Source organism: Podarcis gaigeae, assembly GCF_964106915.1.
Source record: "Podarcis gaigeae genome assembly, chromosome: 1".
In the NCBI taxonomy this organism is placed as follows: Eukaryota; Metazoa; Chordata; class Lepidosauria; order Squamata; family Lacertidae; genus Podarcis; species Podarcis gaigeae.
This window is the reverse complement of record NC_139678.1, coordinates 17673979-17691687: the sequence shown is the minus strand read 5'-3', so window position 1 is coordinate 17691687 and position 17709 is coordinate 17673979. Positions and strand designations below refer to the sequence as shown.

Here is a 17709-nt window from a genome sequence, read left to right as displayed (position 1 = left end):
CTTTGTTTGTTGTAGACATCCATCTGTCTCAAGAAGTCACTGAAGTGACCTCCCTGGGGTGCAGCCTTGGCAGTGTGTGCGGAGTTCCTGGGCTGCTCAGATGACCTCCCTCTTGGCCTCACTGATGTGGTCCAAAGGGAAGCAGAGCAATACGCTTAGCACCAGCTTGGCTGCAGGAGTTGCCAGGAAGGAGGTGTACAAGGTGCCACCCAACTGTCGTAAAGACTCCACTCTGGATTTGTGTTGGCTTTACTCCCTAGCCCTCTTCTCTCCTGAAGATATCCTGCAACACAGCAGAGGTTTGAGACCAGAGTTTTCCTTCTTCTAGATAGGCCACCTTCCCAGGTTGCCAAGCCCCATCTGCCCCTTATTTCCCTCTACAGCATGTGCAGAAACCACCTTCTTAACTGTTGGACCCACTGTTGGTCTCATCCTCTCGATCTGCCAGAGCTTCTCTTCACATGCAGGGGAAGTCCCTAACTCACCAAGGGTTTAAGGCCTATTGGCTACGCTCACCTGCTTAGCTGTCCAGTTTAAGCTGTTCTGGAGTGTGGTTGCTGTCACATGCTGACAGCTTCTAGAAGCCACAGGTGAGAGCCAGGTGGAGACCAAAGGTGGACAAACTACCTCAGAAGGAGCACAATGTGTCCCCCATCAGAGGTACTGTCCCTCCCTTAAAACACCATATACCCCCAATGCATCTTAAAAAGCAGAGACATCACCTTGCCGACAAAACTCCGTATAAGTTAAAGCTATGGTTTTCCCAGTAGTGATGTATGGAAGTGAGAGCTGGATCATAAAGAAGGCTGATTGCCGAAGAATTGATGCTTTTGAATTATGGTGCTGGAGGAGAAGTAAATCATACTTTATCCTGGAATCTGCAGTGAGTGCCCGGTGCTGCTCAGGAATTTGTAGAAATCAAAACATATTTTGATTTTTAAAATAGATAGTATAAATTGTGAGTTTGGGCCCTTCAGGCCCACTTTCCATAATAAACAGTAGATAAAAGTAACAACCATAGTAATACTGAACAAGTACGTCTGGGCTTAGCAATTCTACACTGTGACTTCCCATCTTTTTTTAAAGGCTGAGTCCTTTTTGCTATTACTTTCAGCTGTGTTAAAAGAAGACTTGAAAGGGAACACCATATTGAATCACGAGAGTTTTCTTCATCCGTGTTAGACAGCACACACCTATCTTTGTAGCTGTATTCTATTGCAAACTTAGGAGATGGGAAGAATTACTTTTATGCTCGACCTTTGAGCTGTATTGTTCTAATTCTCAATTACCATGATTGCCTTCCGTTGAGGTTGTATTGCACCTGGTTAATAATTTCTTAGTGACCCACCTTTGGACAGGAAAAGGGAATGAAGAAAACATAAGCGTTTTTATGGCATGGGGTAGTAACAGCCATCAACGTGCATTGCTTTAAATGAGGACTAGGCAATATCATGGAGGATAAGGTCATCAGTGGCTGCTAGCCATTATGGCTATGTCCTACTTTTACTGTTGGAAGCATTATGCCAGTTGCTGAGAGCCCTAGTTGGGAAGAGAGCTGTTGTGGTCAGATCCCATGGGCATCTGGTTGGCTCCTGCAAGACAGGATACTGGACTAGACATGGATACTCAGTCCTCATTGGCTTGGTTGACACATTTTTCAACTTCAGCTTTCTTTCTTTCTTGCTTTCTTTCTTTCTTTCTTTCTTTCTTTCTTTCCCCCCAGGGGGAAGAGGGTGGTGGTGCAGACTCCCCCCCCTTTAAAATTCTTCTTCTTCTAGCAGGGAAAGAAAGGGAGATTCCTGGTTGAGGATTTTCCCTCTTGCCTTGGGAGGTTGGGCTGGGGAGATAAGTTCTTTTGGACCTGCTCCCAAGCAAGGCGGGCACTCAGGGCTGCTCTCACCCTTTCCCCACTGTCCTCCACACTCCCCTCCTCCTCCTCAGTTGGGGCTACTGCACATGGGGAGGCAGGGAAGGTGACCTAGATGATCAGAGGTCTGGAAGCCAAGCCTTATGAGGAACGGTTGAAGGAGCTGGGTATGTTTAGCCTGGATAAGAGCAGACTGATAGGAGATACGATTGCCATCTTCAAATATCTCAAGGGCTGTCACATGGAAGAGGGGAAAAGCTTCTTTTCTCCTGCACTGAAGTAGGGTTGCCATGTCTTGAAGAGCAAGAAAGGGAACAGCCTGAGCTGCTGCCAGCCCGAGCTGGGGAAAGAGGCTCTGAGATTCTGACTCAACATTCAGAAAAACTTTGTGACAGTAAGAGCTGTTCGGCAGTGGAACAGTCTCCCTCCTTGGAGGTTTCTAAGCAGTGATTGGAGGGCCATCTGTCATGGATACTTTAGCTGAGATTCCTGCATTGAAGTGGGGTTCCTTCCTATTCTATGATTCTATGTTCCGACTGGGTGCTTTGGCATTGTACCAACTCCTAAAATTAAATCCTTTGGTCTTCCGAATGGACCATCATTTGGTCCTTCTGACTCAATCTGATTGCAGGGACTGTATGTTTAAGTAAAGGTTCCTCCTACTGCATCCCAGCCTGGCTCCTCCCAAACTCAAAAGGGATTTATTGCCAAAGCAACAACTCCAGGACTCCAATCTCCAAGGCAGAATCATTCAAACTTTGGAGGCTTGGCATTGCAGCTTTGTGGCTTGAGCTCCTGGCTGTCATGGATGCGCCAGAGGTGATCTGGGGCTTGCTGCGCATTTTGCTCGCGGTGGCCCTTCTGGCTTTTGGCCTTTATTGCTGCTACATAAAATCAATCCACATGAAGTATGATCATATCCCTGGCGCCCCAAGGGTGAGGTAAGAGGCTGGCGGGGTTGTGATACTTAATGGGATATGCCACAGGGAGGGGGCTGCTAATTCTCTTGGACCTCCGAATCGTAATGTACAAATGTGTGTCTTGTGTGTCTTGTGGACAGACTTTGACAGGAGGAGGGGGCAGGGTTGGCAGGGCATTCCTGCACAGGAGGAAGGAGGTGGTGGTGGGCTTTTTGCCTCAGGTGGCAGAACATCCTGACCCTGGTGTTCCTGGTTGTAGTATCTGGAATAATAATTTAAAAAATGAACAGGCATGCAAGTTTACGATGTCCCCTTTGTCGCAGTGGGATGGGTCATGGGCTGTTATTTCTGGGATGGGTAATGCATGTTCCTTGGAGATTGGTTTGAATGAATGAACTTTATTACAGTCACAGACCAGGATAAAAAACAACAACATATAAATAAAATATCAGTTAGGATTTTTTTAAACTGATAATAAGGACAAAGAAACAAGCATAGGATAAAACATCTGAATAAAATACAAGATTAAACATGGATAATGGATGGATAAAAACTGATAATTAAAACAGATAAGAACTAAAAACAAATAAAAACATGCAGTTAAAACAACTATAAGAGCGTAAGAACTAAAAGACTCGCAGTTAAAACAACTATAAGAGGCTGCAGAGTAGAAGCTTCTGAAATAGAGGACACTCAACATTAGAGTGCAAATATGGTTAAAACAGGCAATTAAAACAATGTACAACAATAAATTTAGAAACAATGTACAACAATAAACTATCCCGGGAGTTGACTCAGAGTCACCCATGGAACCGAGTTTGGGGATTTTCATGCCGGACTAATTTGAGTTGGGCGATGGTCTGCGCCTACAGATCTGTACACAGAATCTAGCGACCATCCAGGTCTTCTTCTTATCTTTCCTTAACAGCAAAAGGTCAAATTTTTGCTTTTGCGGGAGGTCAGCGAGCCCCGCCAGTAGGGGATCAATGAACTTACTGCGTGCCTCTTCGTAAAAGGGACATGTAAAGAACAAGTGTTCTGGACTTCCTGTCCCTCCCAATGGACAGGTGCAAAGTCTCTGGGCATAGGGGACTTTACTAAAGGCTCCATCCAGGACCGGTGAGGGAAGAGCCACTCTTCTGGTGAGTGTAAAGGCCCTTCTTGCATTTCTAGATATGAGAAAGAAGAGGTATGCTGCCTCAATTTCTCCAATTTTACAGTCGGGGCACCTTGCACAGTCCTGTTGTCTCTCTCTTTGCCTGACCGTGGCTTTTGCCTGGCCCAAGCCCAGGCTTAGAAGGGCTTGAGGGGCAAAACCCAGTTTCTAGAGGGTGTTCAGAACTGCTGTCTGCCAGCCTGACTGGAATTGATCACAGAGGATCAGTGGGGCTATTCCTCGAGGGGAGCAGATTCAGTGTCAGCCATTTGTAAATTGATGTTAATCAAATGCTAGCCTCCACTCTCATCATGCCCGTTTCCAATCACACCCATGCATTTGAGACACATCTGGGGACTTGGAGGAGAGCTCTAAGAAGTCTAGCTTGAACTTTCTCAAGGGGGGAGAAAGCAGAGGAAGGCGGACCCAAAAAGGAACCATACAGGAGCAGTGGCGTAGCGTGGGTTGTCAGCACCCGGGGCAAGGCAAGTAATTTGCGCCCCCTAACCCGTGGGTTTTAGCACTCGAGTGCGAGCGCGCCCCTCCCCCCAAGATGTTGCGCCCGGCCCCCCTGCACCCCCACGCTACGCCACTGCTTCAGGCCCCCCAATAAAACATTTGAGGGGGCCAGTCCCCCAGTTGATGGGCATTGCCAATGTAGTAAACAATGTAGGGCGGGGCTTACCTGCCTCCCCCCCCCAAATATCATACTGTATTCACGTTGGCACCCCTGATGAACTCAGCGGGGCTAACTTCTGCCCCGCAAGCCTTTGCACCTCCGCGTTTCCTTTCCGCTCTATATGTAAGAGAGTGAAGGTCAGGCTGGCAGCGCGAATAAGGGCCCCGCTGCTGAAGGCCTCGCCCGCCATGACCTCCACAGGCAGGGCAAGAAAGTGCCTTTTCCTTGGGGGGGGGGAGTCTTAAATTTCAAACCATTATTATTATTATTATTATTATTATTATTATTATTATGAATATCAAATGTGTGTGGTTTCTCCACCGACGACTCGCCACGTGCGAGGAGGAAGGTGGGCTCCCTTCACCTCCCCGTCTCCTTAAGGGAAAGGGAAAACGATGTGAGGAAAAGCGACGCAGGACAGTGAGCGAGGTTCTCCTCAGAGCCTTTTCCCGCCGCCCCCTCGCAAGACAGCCCTGAAACCGAGCGCAGAGTGAGGGGCGGGGCCCCCGGCGGAGTCTCGCTGCCCCCCAACGCCTCTCGAGGGGGCATGAGGGGCGCCATGTCAAGGGCACCCGCGGGCACAACGGCGGCTCCTGTCAGGGCACGAGGCGGGCGGGTGTCCCTCGCGCAGCGGCAGCCGCCGCCGGCTGGCCCCGCCTCACCCGGCGCCTCTCCCCCACTCACCCCATCCGCCCACCCATATCCCGCTCAGGAGGGGCCGGTGGGCTGCCGAGCGCCTCACTGCAGCAGCACCAGAGAGGGAAAGAAGTCCGCCTCCTGCCGCCGCCGCCTCTTCATCCCCAGCAGCAACTTCCTTGCCCAGCTCCCCGCCGCCGCCTCCTTCTTTCCCTGCTTTGCAGTAGCAGCAGCCACCGCCGCTCCTCCTCTCCTCCCGGGGACGATGCTCTGACTCCTCAGCGGCAGCTCCCGAGCCGTGTCCCCGCGGCACCTCTGCTCCGCCGGGCTCCCCTTCGCCGCCTGGCTCCTGCTGCACCACCTGGGGGCAGCGCCCATGGCTGGGGCTTCCTCCTTCCCGAGACATGCGGCTCTGCTACAGCCTGCGCTGTAGCGACTCCGGAGGCGGCGACTCCGGAGGCGGCGAGTGCGCCCCCCCAGATGTTGCGCCCGGTGCGGCCGGCACCCCCTGCACCCCCCACGCTACGCCACTGTACAGGAGTTGAGCCAAAGTTTTGGCCTTGTATAATTTTAGAGCTGCGGGGACGAAGAAGCCCCCTTGTGCTCTGAAGAATTTAAGAATACAATTTGCGGTTTTTTCTGCTGAGCTCCCGATGGAGTTTATGTGTAGTTTGTTGGTTCCTGAGGCCTGTACCACCATTCCTAGATACTTGTAGTTTGTTACTTGTTCTAATTTATGGCCTTGGAGTTCCCAGCTTCTAAGCTTTGGTTTTCCCCCAAAAGTGAGTATCTTGGTCTTTTGATAGTTGATTTTGAGACATTCAGTTTGACAGTATGCTGCGAGCTTTCTTAGTACTCTTTTGAGACCAATGAGGGTTCTAGATAGAATTACCGCATCATCAGCATATAGCAGGACCAAAATATGCCGATTTGCAAGCTTCGGCGGGTGGAGTTCTGAGTCATTGAGTGCAGATACTAAGTTACTTAGATAGAAATTAAATAGTAGAGGGGCCAATAGGCACCCTTGCCTGACTCCTTTGAAGGTTTTAATAGGGTCCGTTAGGTGTCCTAGGCGGCTGCACCTGACTCTAAGGGCTGTGTTTGCATGCAGTGCCTGAATTAAGAGCAGGAGCCTTCTATCTATATTGGTACCCTGTTGTCTGTCCCAGAGTTTGGTTCTGGAGACTGTATCAAAGGCTGCTTTTAGGTCAACGAAGGCAGCGTATAGTGAGGCCTGCTCTCCTGATTTGTATTTGCCGATGAGATGTTGTAGCGTTAGGCAGTGATCTGTCATGGACCTTCCAGGTCTGAAGCCCGCTTGTTCTATTGCAGGGATATCTTCATTCTCTAGCCATTCTGTAAACTTATTAAGGAGGTGCTTTGTGTAGAGTTTACGGATCACACTTAATAGGCTAATCCAGTGTTTCCCAACCGGTGTTCCGCGGCACACTAGTGTGCCGCGAGACGCCGCCTGGTGTGCCGTGGGAGGGAGGCGGGCGAGTCGGGCGGCGAGAGGCCGGGCGGCGGCGGCGAGCACACGGGGGCGGCGAGCTCCCTCCCTCCCACATCCCATCGCCGCTCGCTTCGGCCGGCTGCCCCATGCTCCGCGCTTGTGTCGGCAAGCCTTGCGCACCCGGGGGACGTCCCCACGAGAGCGCAAGGCTTGTGGGCGGCAGCTGGCAGCGCGGAGCACGGGGCGCCCTTCGGAGGACGCCCCGTGTTCCGCGCTGGTGTCGGCCAGCCTTGCGCACCGGGGGATCTCCCCCCAGGAGCGCAAGGCTTGCCGACTGCAGCCGGCAGCACGGAGCACGGGGCGCCCTTCGGAGGACGCCCCGTGTTCCGCGCTGGTGTCGGCCAGCCTTGCGCACCCGGGGGATCTCCCCCCAGGAGCGCAAGGCTTGCCGGCGGCAGCACGGAGCACGGGGCGCCCTTCGGAGGACGCCCCGTGTTCCACGCTGGTGTCGGCCAGCCTTGCGCACCCGGGGGATCTCCCCCCAGGAGCGCAAGGCTTGCCGGCGGCAGCACGGAGCAAGAGGCGCCCTTCGGAGGACGCCCCGTGTTCCACGCTGGTGTCGGCCAGCCTTGCGCACCCGGGGGATCTCCCCCCAGGAGCGCAAGGCTTGCCGGCGGCAGCCGGCAGCACGGAGCACGAGGCGCCCTTCGGAGGACGCCCCGTGTTCCACGCTGGTGTCGGCCAGCCTTGCGCACCCGGGGGATCTCCCCCCAGGAGCGCAAGGCTTGCCGACTGCAGCCGGCAGCACGGAGCACGGGGCGCCCTTCGGAGGACGCCCCGTGTTCCGCGCTGGTGTCGGCCAGCCTTGCGCACCCGGGGGATCTCCCCCTTCGGAGGACGCCCCGTGTTCCACGCTGGTGTCGGCCAGCCTTGCGCACCCGGAGGATCTCCCCCCAGGAGCGCAAGGCTTGCAGGCGGCAGCCGGCAGCACGGAGCACGGGGCGCCCTTCGGAGGACGCCCCGTGTTCCGCGCTGGTGTCGGCCAGCCTTGCGCACCCGGGGGATCTCCCCCCAGGAGCGTAAGGCTTGCGGGCGGCAGCTGGCAGCACGGAGCACGGGGCGCCCTTTGGAGGCCATTCCGTGCTCCGTGCTGGTGTTGGCAAGTCTTGCGCACCGGGGGATCTCCCCCCCCCCGGAGCGCAAGGCTTGCGGGCGGCAGCTGGCAGCGCGGGCGCCCTTCGGAGGACACCCCGTGCTCCGCGCTGGTGTTAGCCAGCCTTGCGCACCTGGGGGGCACGTGGGGCGCCCTGAAACAGAGGGTTCCCCATGCTGCGGACTGTAGCCTGCCGCCCGACGCACGGGACGCCCTGAAGCAGAGCGCCCCTCGCGCCAGGCAGACATGGGCCAGCCCCACAAGCTCTGGGGACAGCGGGGAGGCGCAGCACCGCCATCCCACTGTTCCCCGACCTGGTTTTGGGGGGGGGGGAAATAAAGGAAAAATACGGTACTTACTATTTCATAATAAAGTAATTATAAAATACTTTCTTTGTGTTTATTTGATGCCTATTAACGAGAGTTACTTTATATATAGTCAATATAGGCACAGAGTTAATTTTTTAAACATTTTCTAATGGTGGTGTGCCTCGAGATTTTTTTCATGAAACAAGTGTGCCTTTGCCCAAAAAAGGTTGGGAAACACTGGGCTAATCGGCCCATAATTCGCTGGGTCCCCTCTGTTGCCCTTTTTATAGATTGGAACTATTATGGCTGTTCCCCATTCCCTTGGGATGCTGCCAGTGTCATCTATGTAGGTGAAGAGGGTGGCTAAGAAAGGTGCCCACCAATCCGCCTGTGCTTTTATCATTTCTGGCGGAATGCCGTCTGAGTCTGGGGCTTTGGCCGTTTTCAGTTGGTTTATATATGATTTCACTTCAGTTACTGAAACAGGCGGCCATTTAGCCAGTTATTCTATATTATAATTCCGTAGTGGAGGTTCAGCGTCCTCGTACAAAGATTGGAAGAATGAGACCCACAGGCTAGGGGGAATTTGTGAGGTTAAGGGGGAAATAGCTTTATGGGTGCCAGAAGTTACCAGTATCCAGAATAGTGTCTGATCTTTTGCCGCACTAATTAATTCTAGCCAACATTTTCTGGTATAGGCATTCTTTTGGTGGAATATTAGGTCTTTATACTCTTTTTTTAGGGCACGGACAGCAAGATAGGCCTGATGTCTAACAGAATTTTCGGCTGTCAGGGCAGCTTTGTAAGCATTTTGCAGGGCTTTCTTTGCCTCAAAGCAGGTGTAATCAAACCAGGGTTTATTTGATGTTATTGGTTTAGCTGACCTTTTCTCTGTGGTATTAAAAAGATAGGGTTTTAATTGTTGGAGCAGGCTCTCATACTTGGAAACTGGGTCCTGAGGCCTAGGATTATTCCCAAAGTTAAAATGGTACGGAGTTTTTCAGAGGTTAGATTCAGTTTGGAATCAAGTGCAGGGGTCCATTTGACTCGGCAACCAGGTCGCTCTAATGTGGTGATCTCTGCAGGGTATACTGTTCTCAGGAAGGGTGACTCCTTTAATGGAGACACCTGGAGGTGAAAAGGGAAATGGTCCCGCTCTATGAATGGGAGCACTTTTAAATTCACTATTTTTGTTAGCAATTCGCTGTCCACCAACATATAATCAATTGTGCTGGATCTTATCCCAGACATGAATGTATATTCCCCGGGGGATGTCACCCCTGGTGCAACCATTTAGGATATGAAGACTTAGCTGCCTAGAGAGTTTGAGGAGGCAGGCTCCAGCAAAATTTGAATGTCGATCCTTTGACTGCCTTGGTAGTTGTAAAGCCTCCGGGCCAAAGTTGTCAGGGTACCCTATTTTTTGCCTGTATTTGGTTTCTAAACTGATGTCATCAGGACCTAACCTTGAGTTTAGGTCACCCACCAGCAGGACCTTTGCTCCCGGATAGTTTGTTATCACTAACCTAACGTAAGAGTCCAGTCTATTCCAGATGCCCTCCATATCGGGGTTTTTTTGCTTGTTGGGGGGATATAAGCATTGATAATTAGTAAACCGCAGTTTCCCCAGGATATGAGAAGGACCATTGCTAGGTGGTCTAGGGGGGACAGTTCATTACAGGTGGCGTTTAGGCAGAGTGAGATTAGGATGCATAATCCCCCCTTGAGCCTCCCTGGTCCTCTGCCTGCAACTGCTCCCACTGCATATGTATAGTATGTTTCCAATGATGGGTTTTCAGCCGCCCACGTCTCTTGGAGAGCGATGATGTTAAAGTTTTGATGCTAGAAGGGAATGTCTGTAGAGTGGGAGAGGCATCTGGACCAGCCTGCAACATTCCAGGAGATGATGTTTAGGGCAGCAGTTGATTCTTGGGTTTTTAGATTCCAGGCACTCATAGCTGTTTTCTGCTGCTGATTCCTCAGGTCCTTTGAATTTGGCTTGATTGAGCCGCAATGCGGAGGAATGGGGAAGCCTTTTGAGGGAAAGACTAACTTGGGGGGGTATTAATTTGACCTTATTTCATTCCTCTGTATGAATAGCTTCTAGGATTCCCAGGCAGTCCATGAAGATTGAGCCAATTCCCGGTGCTGGCACCACTAGTTCGACTTCTTGCGTTTTGGATTGGGCTATTGGAGGGGGTGCAGGAGAGCCTGTTTCTTCTGGAGACAGATATCGACAAGTTGTCCATTCCTCGTTGGTTAAAGGCTTTGATTTGCAATTGATGTGATTAAATTCCATGGGAGGAGGCGGGGCTAGAGGTGGCAGGGACTTCCTTATGGTCGAAAGTCTTTCAATTAGTGCATCCTGGGAAAGTAGGATCTGCTCGAGGTAGGGTGTTAGGAGCTGTTCATCCTTTGAGGAGAAATCCTTTTCTAGCTTATTTGGTGAGGGCAAGATTTTGTACAGCCTGCCAGATTGTTTAAGATTGCCAGCCTCTGGGTAGAGCAGCTTACCGTTTCCGGCGCTGTTGTGCTGGTTTTGGTTTTTGTTCTGGCTGGCCTATGTGCTCCTAGAAGTGGTAAAGGGTCTTCGATGTTTTCGAAGAAATGGTGCACAAGCAAGCCAGCCCTCAGGAAATTGTCTTTATTTGAAAGGGTCTGTTTAGTTGAGAGCCCGTCCTTAAAAGTCACTATAGCCCTATTTTGGGCCGTATCATGAGCGAGGAATTTTACCTTGATGATATTTTCTGCTGTCACGAGGCCCCTGGTGACTATTCCGATTTTTTTCGGGAATATTTACTTTTCTTTGAGCATATGATGGGTGTCCTCTATTTGTGGGAAGTATTGTGATTATTTAATGTTCGCTTCCAACAAGTCTGCGTTGTTTTATCTTGATCCTTTTTTGTTATATTAGGGCACACAGGATTTATTTGCAATGTCAAGAGAAGGGTTGGTTGCTTGGGAGCTGAAATTTCCTTTGGTTTTCCTATTTCCCCACCAGAGGGCGGTGTGTGATCTGCTGGGCCGTGGGGCTTTTCCTCAGACTGCTTTGTTGGCATGCATGAGTTTGTGATTTTCTTTTGGGTTGTAGCAGCAGAGTTCTTTGTTGTTATATTCTCCAGCATCTAAAAGAACTTCTGAAAATTCATTTTTTTAGTCTGGCAGGTCGGCGCTCCTTTTTGGCCTCTCAATTTGATGTTTTTGGTCTTCTTCATTTTTTGTGTTGAGCATTTTCTCTTTAAGGTCGGTTTCTTGGGAGCAACGGACCCTCCCTCCTGCACTGAATTGTTTCTGTTTGGTTTTTTTTGTAATCGAGTCGTCCCGGCTTAGTTTCACCTCCATTAGTCCTAGTCCCAGTTGTCATGTGAGGGAAAGCAACCTCATGGTTCTTAATCAATTCAGTTAGGGTGGTAAGCAGGTTCAAGCTTTCCGAAAGGAAATTTTTAATTGGCTCAAGTTCTTTGCTTATCTGTGTGAAATGAGTTTTGAGTAACTCTTCGAACATCCCTGGCAAGTAGAAGATAAGGTTGTCCGGGTACTGTACCCTTAAGCTGTTGGCCATTTGTCTGTCTCAGTCAGCTCAGTCGGGGAAGGGCACCTTAAATTCTCTCCTGATAGGGAGGTTAGGGGAGGCTCGTTTGACATGGCTTCTAGGTTTTCGAGGAATAGCTCCTGTTCTAAACTTGCTTCAGGTCCCTTTTTGGCTAGCTCAGCTTGTTTTAGTTCTGTTGCCAGGTCCACTCCCTCACCTCCGACGTTAGTTTTTTCCTCCCTTCCAGTCCCGGTGTGGTCAATAGACCACTTATGAGAATGGAGGTTTCCTGGATTATTTGCTTCATCAGCCTTGGGATGGAAGTAGGTTGAAATTTTGGCCTGTTTTTTCTTTGTGGGATTTGTTACAGGTTGTAAAGGTGAAATCCCCAGTTCTTTGCAACATCGTCTTGTAAGTACCATCTTCGTACTCAGAAATAAATGGGGCTATTTTATCCAACCCACAGCTTTATGGGCTTTTCAAGGGAGGTGGTTCAAAGTTGATTTAAGTAGCTTTAAAAGGGAGGGGAGGTTTAAAAGTCCACCTGACAGCTCCTGGAGTCTTTTACTGATAAAATTTGGCAGATATTTTCATAGGTTGAGCCTTTTTATCAGGGTAATTTGATCATTAGAGCTCCTACTCACGCAGCAGAGACTCAGTTGAGGCTTGATCCGGCGCCATCTTCCCCCCACCAATTGGTGTGTGAAAACACATAGGCACTCCTGAATTTATTTCAATGCAAAATACTGTATGATGTTCTTCATATGGTTTCATATCCTGTTTCTTTTTTTAAAAAAAAATGCAGCTTTTTTCTTGGACATGGGCCACTCATTTGGAAAATGGTTAAAAACCAGGAGCCATTAGGTGATCTCTTTCTGCAGTGGTAAGTTACTTTCAATTTTTCAGAGAGCTTGGTATAAGAGGCTATGTACAGCAACCTTTTTCAGCCGTGGGCCAGACTATATTTTGAAAAAAAATTATGAACGAATTCCTATGCCCCACAATTAACCCAGAGATGCATTTTAAATAAAAGCACACATTCTACTCATGTAAAAGCACGCTGATTCCCAGACCGTTCATGGGCTGGATTGAGAAGGCGAGTGGACTGCATCTGGCCCTGGGCCTTAGGTTGCCTACCCCTGGGCTATGAGCTTCAATGCAAATTCAGACCAACAATCTATGTAGCCAAGAACCTTTTCCCCAGCTGGGCATGTTAGGGGAAACATAAGTCACTACTTGCAGAATGGGAAAGTGAATAGGAAATGTCAGTGCTGTAGTCCCAGTTTGTGCAAAAAAAGGTTTTCCTAGAGTGCCCTATGGTTTGCCATAAAATTGGAAGGATGGGGAATTAAGAAAGGAATGTGAAGCCATCTACACAACTCTTATGTAGCACGAACCCAACCCAATATGTACATTTCCATTAACTCTCTTCAGTAAAAGGGAAGGTGGGGTATAAAATCTAGAAATCATCACCTATGTCCTTGAAAGTTTATTTTGCTTGTTAGTAATTTACAAGAGTTTCCTACAGCAAGGGCAAAGTTGAAAATTTCTACTTCCAGTCCATGAATGACTTCAGATATGAAATATTTTCCATATACAGTGGTACATCTGGATGCGAACGGGATCTGTTCCAGAGCCCCGTTCTCACCCAGAAGCAAACGCAACCCGCATCCGTGCATGCACAGGTCGTGATTCGCAACATTCCATATAACTTGCTGGTTGTTTATCTCTGGCAAGCGTTCCCTTTCCTTTTTAAATACTTTGGGTGACTTTCTCTTCATAGGGCTGAAGAATATGGACCAGTCGTGCGTTTTAATGTACTTCACAAAGCTGTGGTCTTAGTATTAAGCCCCGACGGAGTGAAGGTACTGTCACAATTCTACAACTTCAGAGGTGCAATAGTTTATCTAGGGCTTTTATTCCCTTTGAATGGTTACTGGAGATTCACTTGAATTTTGAGACCTATGGTTTATTTGTGCACATGTGTAGGCTGACCACAGGTGAGGAAGTTCCAAAGCGTAAGCTGCTCTGATAGACACTACATCACTGCTAGGCTTCTAATACCTTTGGCACTTCCAATCCCATTGCTCTCACTTTTTCCTTAGACCCTCTGAAATGGCCTTCCCCAGCTTTGTGTCCTCCAAATGTTTTGGACTACAGTTCCCATCAGCCCCAGCCAGCATGTCCTGAACATCTGGAAGACACCAAGGTCAAGCACAGAAAACTCGTCCAGGTCCCAACATAATCCATGATAAGGTCATGGAACAGCCTATAGTCACAGGGAGTTCAACAAGGTCATAAAGGAGGTGGTTGCCTTCCACCACCACCATTAGGCCTAAGGAACCAGAGACTTGTCTTGTTTCCAGCAACTGGAAGGCTCAAGAGGAAGGGCTTATCCATACTGGTCTTCTAACCACAGATGCTGGTCCTGAAGGAGTTCCAGGGATAGCTTCATCATGACAACTCTGGGTTCATGCATGTATACTATGTTATTGCTCTCGGACCTGGACCTTTTTTGGCACCGGGGTTCTCAAGGACAAGCAGTGGTGGTGACTCCACCTTCTTCTCTAACAGCCCTAGAGGTTCTTCAGCAGGTCCCAGATGGTCCCTCCAGTGGATCCTAAGGATTGGCTTCAGGGGACCCTGCCTGCTCCTCAAGGTCCTTGACCTGTGGGGTGTCTTGTTTGTCCTCTGTGGGTTCCGTGTCGGGTACCAGATCAAGCATGTCTCTAAGTTGCTTCCCCTACCATGTGGGGCTGAACCACCTGCCAAGCAAAGTCCTGTGCAAAAGATCCGCCAAATTTAAGCAAAGTATTCTGAAATAACTACCCTCAATTGGACCCCCTGTTTTTAAAGGCAGAAGGAAGGTACCCACCTGCCCCATCCTCAAATTTGAGCCCAGCACACTGATGTTAGAAATCAGTTCTCCTAAACTTAGCGCTTGATATTCTTAGTAATGAGATTAACCGAATTTCAAAAACTGACCAAAGGATTTAATTTTAGGAGTGCCTGTTGTCACCACAGTACCCCAAAGACCAAGAATATGAACGTACTTGTAATATATTTGGAGAAAGGTGAGTTAATATAAAAGTAAGTTATAATCAATAAGTATGACAAAATGACAGCCAATTTCCAGCAAATTTGTTAGGTTCTACTGGACAGATGTATAAATTTATGGAAGACAAAGATATGAATGGCTGTTGACCATGAGAGCTGTGTTCTTCCTCCGGTGTCTGAAGAAACACACCTCTGAACACCAGTTGCTAGAAGTCACAAATGGGGAGAGAGCTGCTGCATTCAGGTCATTCTTGCTGATTTTTCAGCAGTATTTGGTTGTGAAAACATAATATTGGACCAGTTGGGCCTTTAGTCTTATCCAGCACCATTCTTCTTATGCTCTTTTGAAATAAACGTATTTTATACATATATGGAATCAGTATAGTATAAGAACCAGAGTGCAACCCAGGTAATAATAATAATAATAATAATAATAATAATAATAATAATAATTCTGGCTGGATTTCCACAGTCACTCTGGGCAGCTCCCAACAGAATGTTAAAAACACAATAAAACATCAAAGATTAAAAACTTCCCTAAACAGGGCTGCCTTCAGATGTCTTCTAAAAGTCAGATAGTTGTTTATTTCCTTGACATCTAATGGGAGGGTGTTCCACAGGGCGGGCGCCACTGCCAAAAAGGCCCTCTGCCTGGTTCCCTGTAACATCACTTCTCACAGTGAGGGAACTGCCAGAAGGCCTTCGGCACTGGACCTCAGTGTCTGAGCTGAACAATAGGGGTGGAAATGCTCCTTCAGGCCCTTTGAGGCTTTCAAGGTCAGCACCAACACTTTGAATTCTGCTCGGACACATACTGGGAGTCAGTCTAGGTCTTTCAGGACTGATTGTTATGTGGTTTTGGTGGCCACTCCCAATCACCAGTCTAGTTGCCGCATTCTGGATTAATTGCAGTTTCCAGGTCATCTACAAAGGTAGCCCCACGTAGAGTGCATTGCAGTAGTCCAAGCGGGAGATAAGCAGAGCATGCACCACTCTGGTGAGACAGTCCGCAGGCAGGTAGGGTCTCAGCCTGTGTACCAGGTGGAGCTGGTAGACAGCTGCCCTGGATACAAAATTGACCTGCGCCTCCATGGAACAGCTGTGAGTCCAAAATGACTCCCAGGCTGTGCACTTGGTCCTTCAGGGGCACAATTACCCCATTCAGGACCAGGTAGTCCTCCACACATAACTAGCTTTTTTTCTTTCTTTTTTTTACGATGCCTCTCCTGGCTTAGAAGCCATGATTTTCTGTTGCTACTGTCCAAACTTTTCCATATAGGAAAGCCTTGAAAATTAAACTCTGTATTTCACAAGTGAAGTTTAAATTCCATTTCAGGGTTCCATATATACTGAATGATCCCCTGGACAGACACAAACACATTCATCCTAGATAGCTGTGGAGCATACAGTGCTAGGACCAGCATGCTGTCATCTGGCAGTGCAGACTGAAAAGAAGACTCTGGGTTACAAGCTCACAAGTTTGGAAGTGCTATTCATGCAGTAGACATGGGCACCCTGAAGAATGCCTATAGCCTTTTACCTAGTTAGCCATGGAAGTCTTCCTGAATACTCTATGCAATCCATAGCATAAGGAAGAAGAGTCCCAAAGCGGTTCAGAACAGAAATGGTTTATTAGGTACGCCAGTAAATCCACAATGTGGCTCAAAGGTTAACAGCCGGCAAATATTTATGCTCCAGTTTAAGGGTGGATACATAAACTTTCCCCCACCTGCCTGGCTTCTGGTAACCTGTGATTCCAGAGAGGTGACTTTTGCAGCTGGGTAAAAAGTGGGTGGAGAATCCACTGCCTCTTTCCTCCCCTGCAGACGGTGACTTTTAAAGGTGTTCCATGGAGACTGTTTGCAGACCTAGCTGCCCACTGTTCATAAGACCAGCCTCAATTTGTGACCCACTAAATTATATGTAGCCCAAGAGCTTTCTATGGGGGTCTGCCAGAGCCTTGATAAACTCCCTTTTCTTTTTGACTGCCTGGAGGCTGCATAAAGTAAGGATGTCTGGCACCTTGCATGTCAAAATCAGTGTTTGGGTGGGACGCATTTGGTTGCAGCCTTTCTCAAACGTGGGTCCCCAGATGTTGTTTTACTACAACCCCCATCATCCCTAGCTACCAGGACCAGTGGTCAGGGATGATGGGAGTTGTAGTACAACAACATCTGGGGACTCAAGATTGAGAAAGGCTGGGTTGTGCATGTCTGGCAAAGATGTGGACAGACTTGGACTTACAGTGGTACCTCGGTTTTCATGTGTCTCTGTTGCTGAACATTTCGGTTTTCGAACGCCGAAAACCCGGAAGTAAATGCTTCCGTTTTCAAACACGCTTTGGACGTCGAACAGCTTCCGCTGTGTGTATCTGTTGTTTTTCAGTTTCCTCTATTGAATTGGCAGACCGCCCTTTGCACCTTGGTTTTTGAACATTTTGGAAGTCAAACGGTCTTCCGGAACCGATTACCTTTGAAAACCGAGGTTCCACTGTATTTTGGATCCCTGTCTGGAGAACCATGAGGTTAGGAGGAATATTTAGCAATGAAAACTTAGTGGGTAGCATTTATTTAAAATGCCAAATTGTACCATATTAAGAAAAGGCAGACATGTGAAAATTAAAGAGGGGGAGTTGACAAAAGAAGAGTTTATGTTCACACATCTAAGGCTCAGTTCTGGTAATCCTTCAAAACAAGGTTTGAAATATTGGAAACATGCTGTTAGAATCATGTCCTCCCTTCTTTCTTCCTTCATGTACGCCAATCTCTTCCTTTTTCTGGTTTCTTCTAACCACTTTTTACCACGACTTCTGAATAAGGCAAACAACGACCAGAATTTATTCCAAAGCCTGGTTTTGCAAAACCAGTTTCAAACGCATTAGTGTGTATTTTGTCAAGTTCCAACATCATGGCAAACAAAGGTGGAAAACAAAAAATGAAGAAAGAACT

At 48.6% G+C, this 17709-nt stretch overlaps 1 protein-coding gene across 2 annotated transcripts in view; it reads left to right on the top strand.

Annotated features, from left to right (window-relative positions):
• The first annotated feature begins 50 nt into the window (after positions 1 to 50).
• Positions 51 to 17709, top strand: part of LOC310843006 (cholesterol 24-hydroxylase-like) — a 36576-nt gene continuing 18917 nt past the window's right edge. Inside the window, exons 1-4 of one of the 2 annotated variants that reach the window (XM_083735402.1) lie at positions 51 to 243; positions 12510 to 12587; positions 13488 to 13569; positions 14708 to 14778. In XM_083735402.1, the coding sequence (XP_083591528.1) occupies positions 101 to 243; positions 12510 to 12587; positions 13488 to 13569; positions 14708 to 14778 (374 nt within the window). In that variant the 5' untranslated portion in view covers positions 51 to 100. Of the gene's footprint in view, positions 244 to 2620; positions 2809 to 12509; positions 12588 to 13487; positions 13570 to 14707; positions 14779 to 17709 lie in introns of those variants that run through there. The other variant, XM_083735403.1, reaches the window with a different exon arrangement.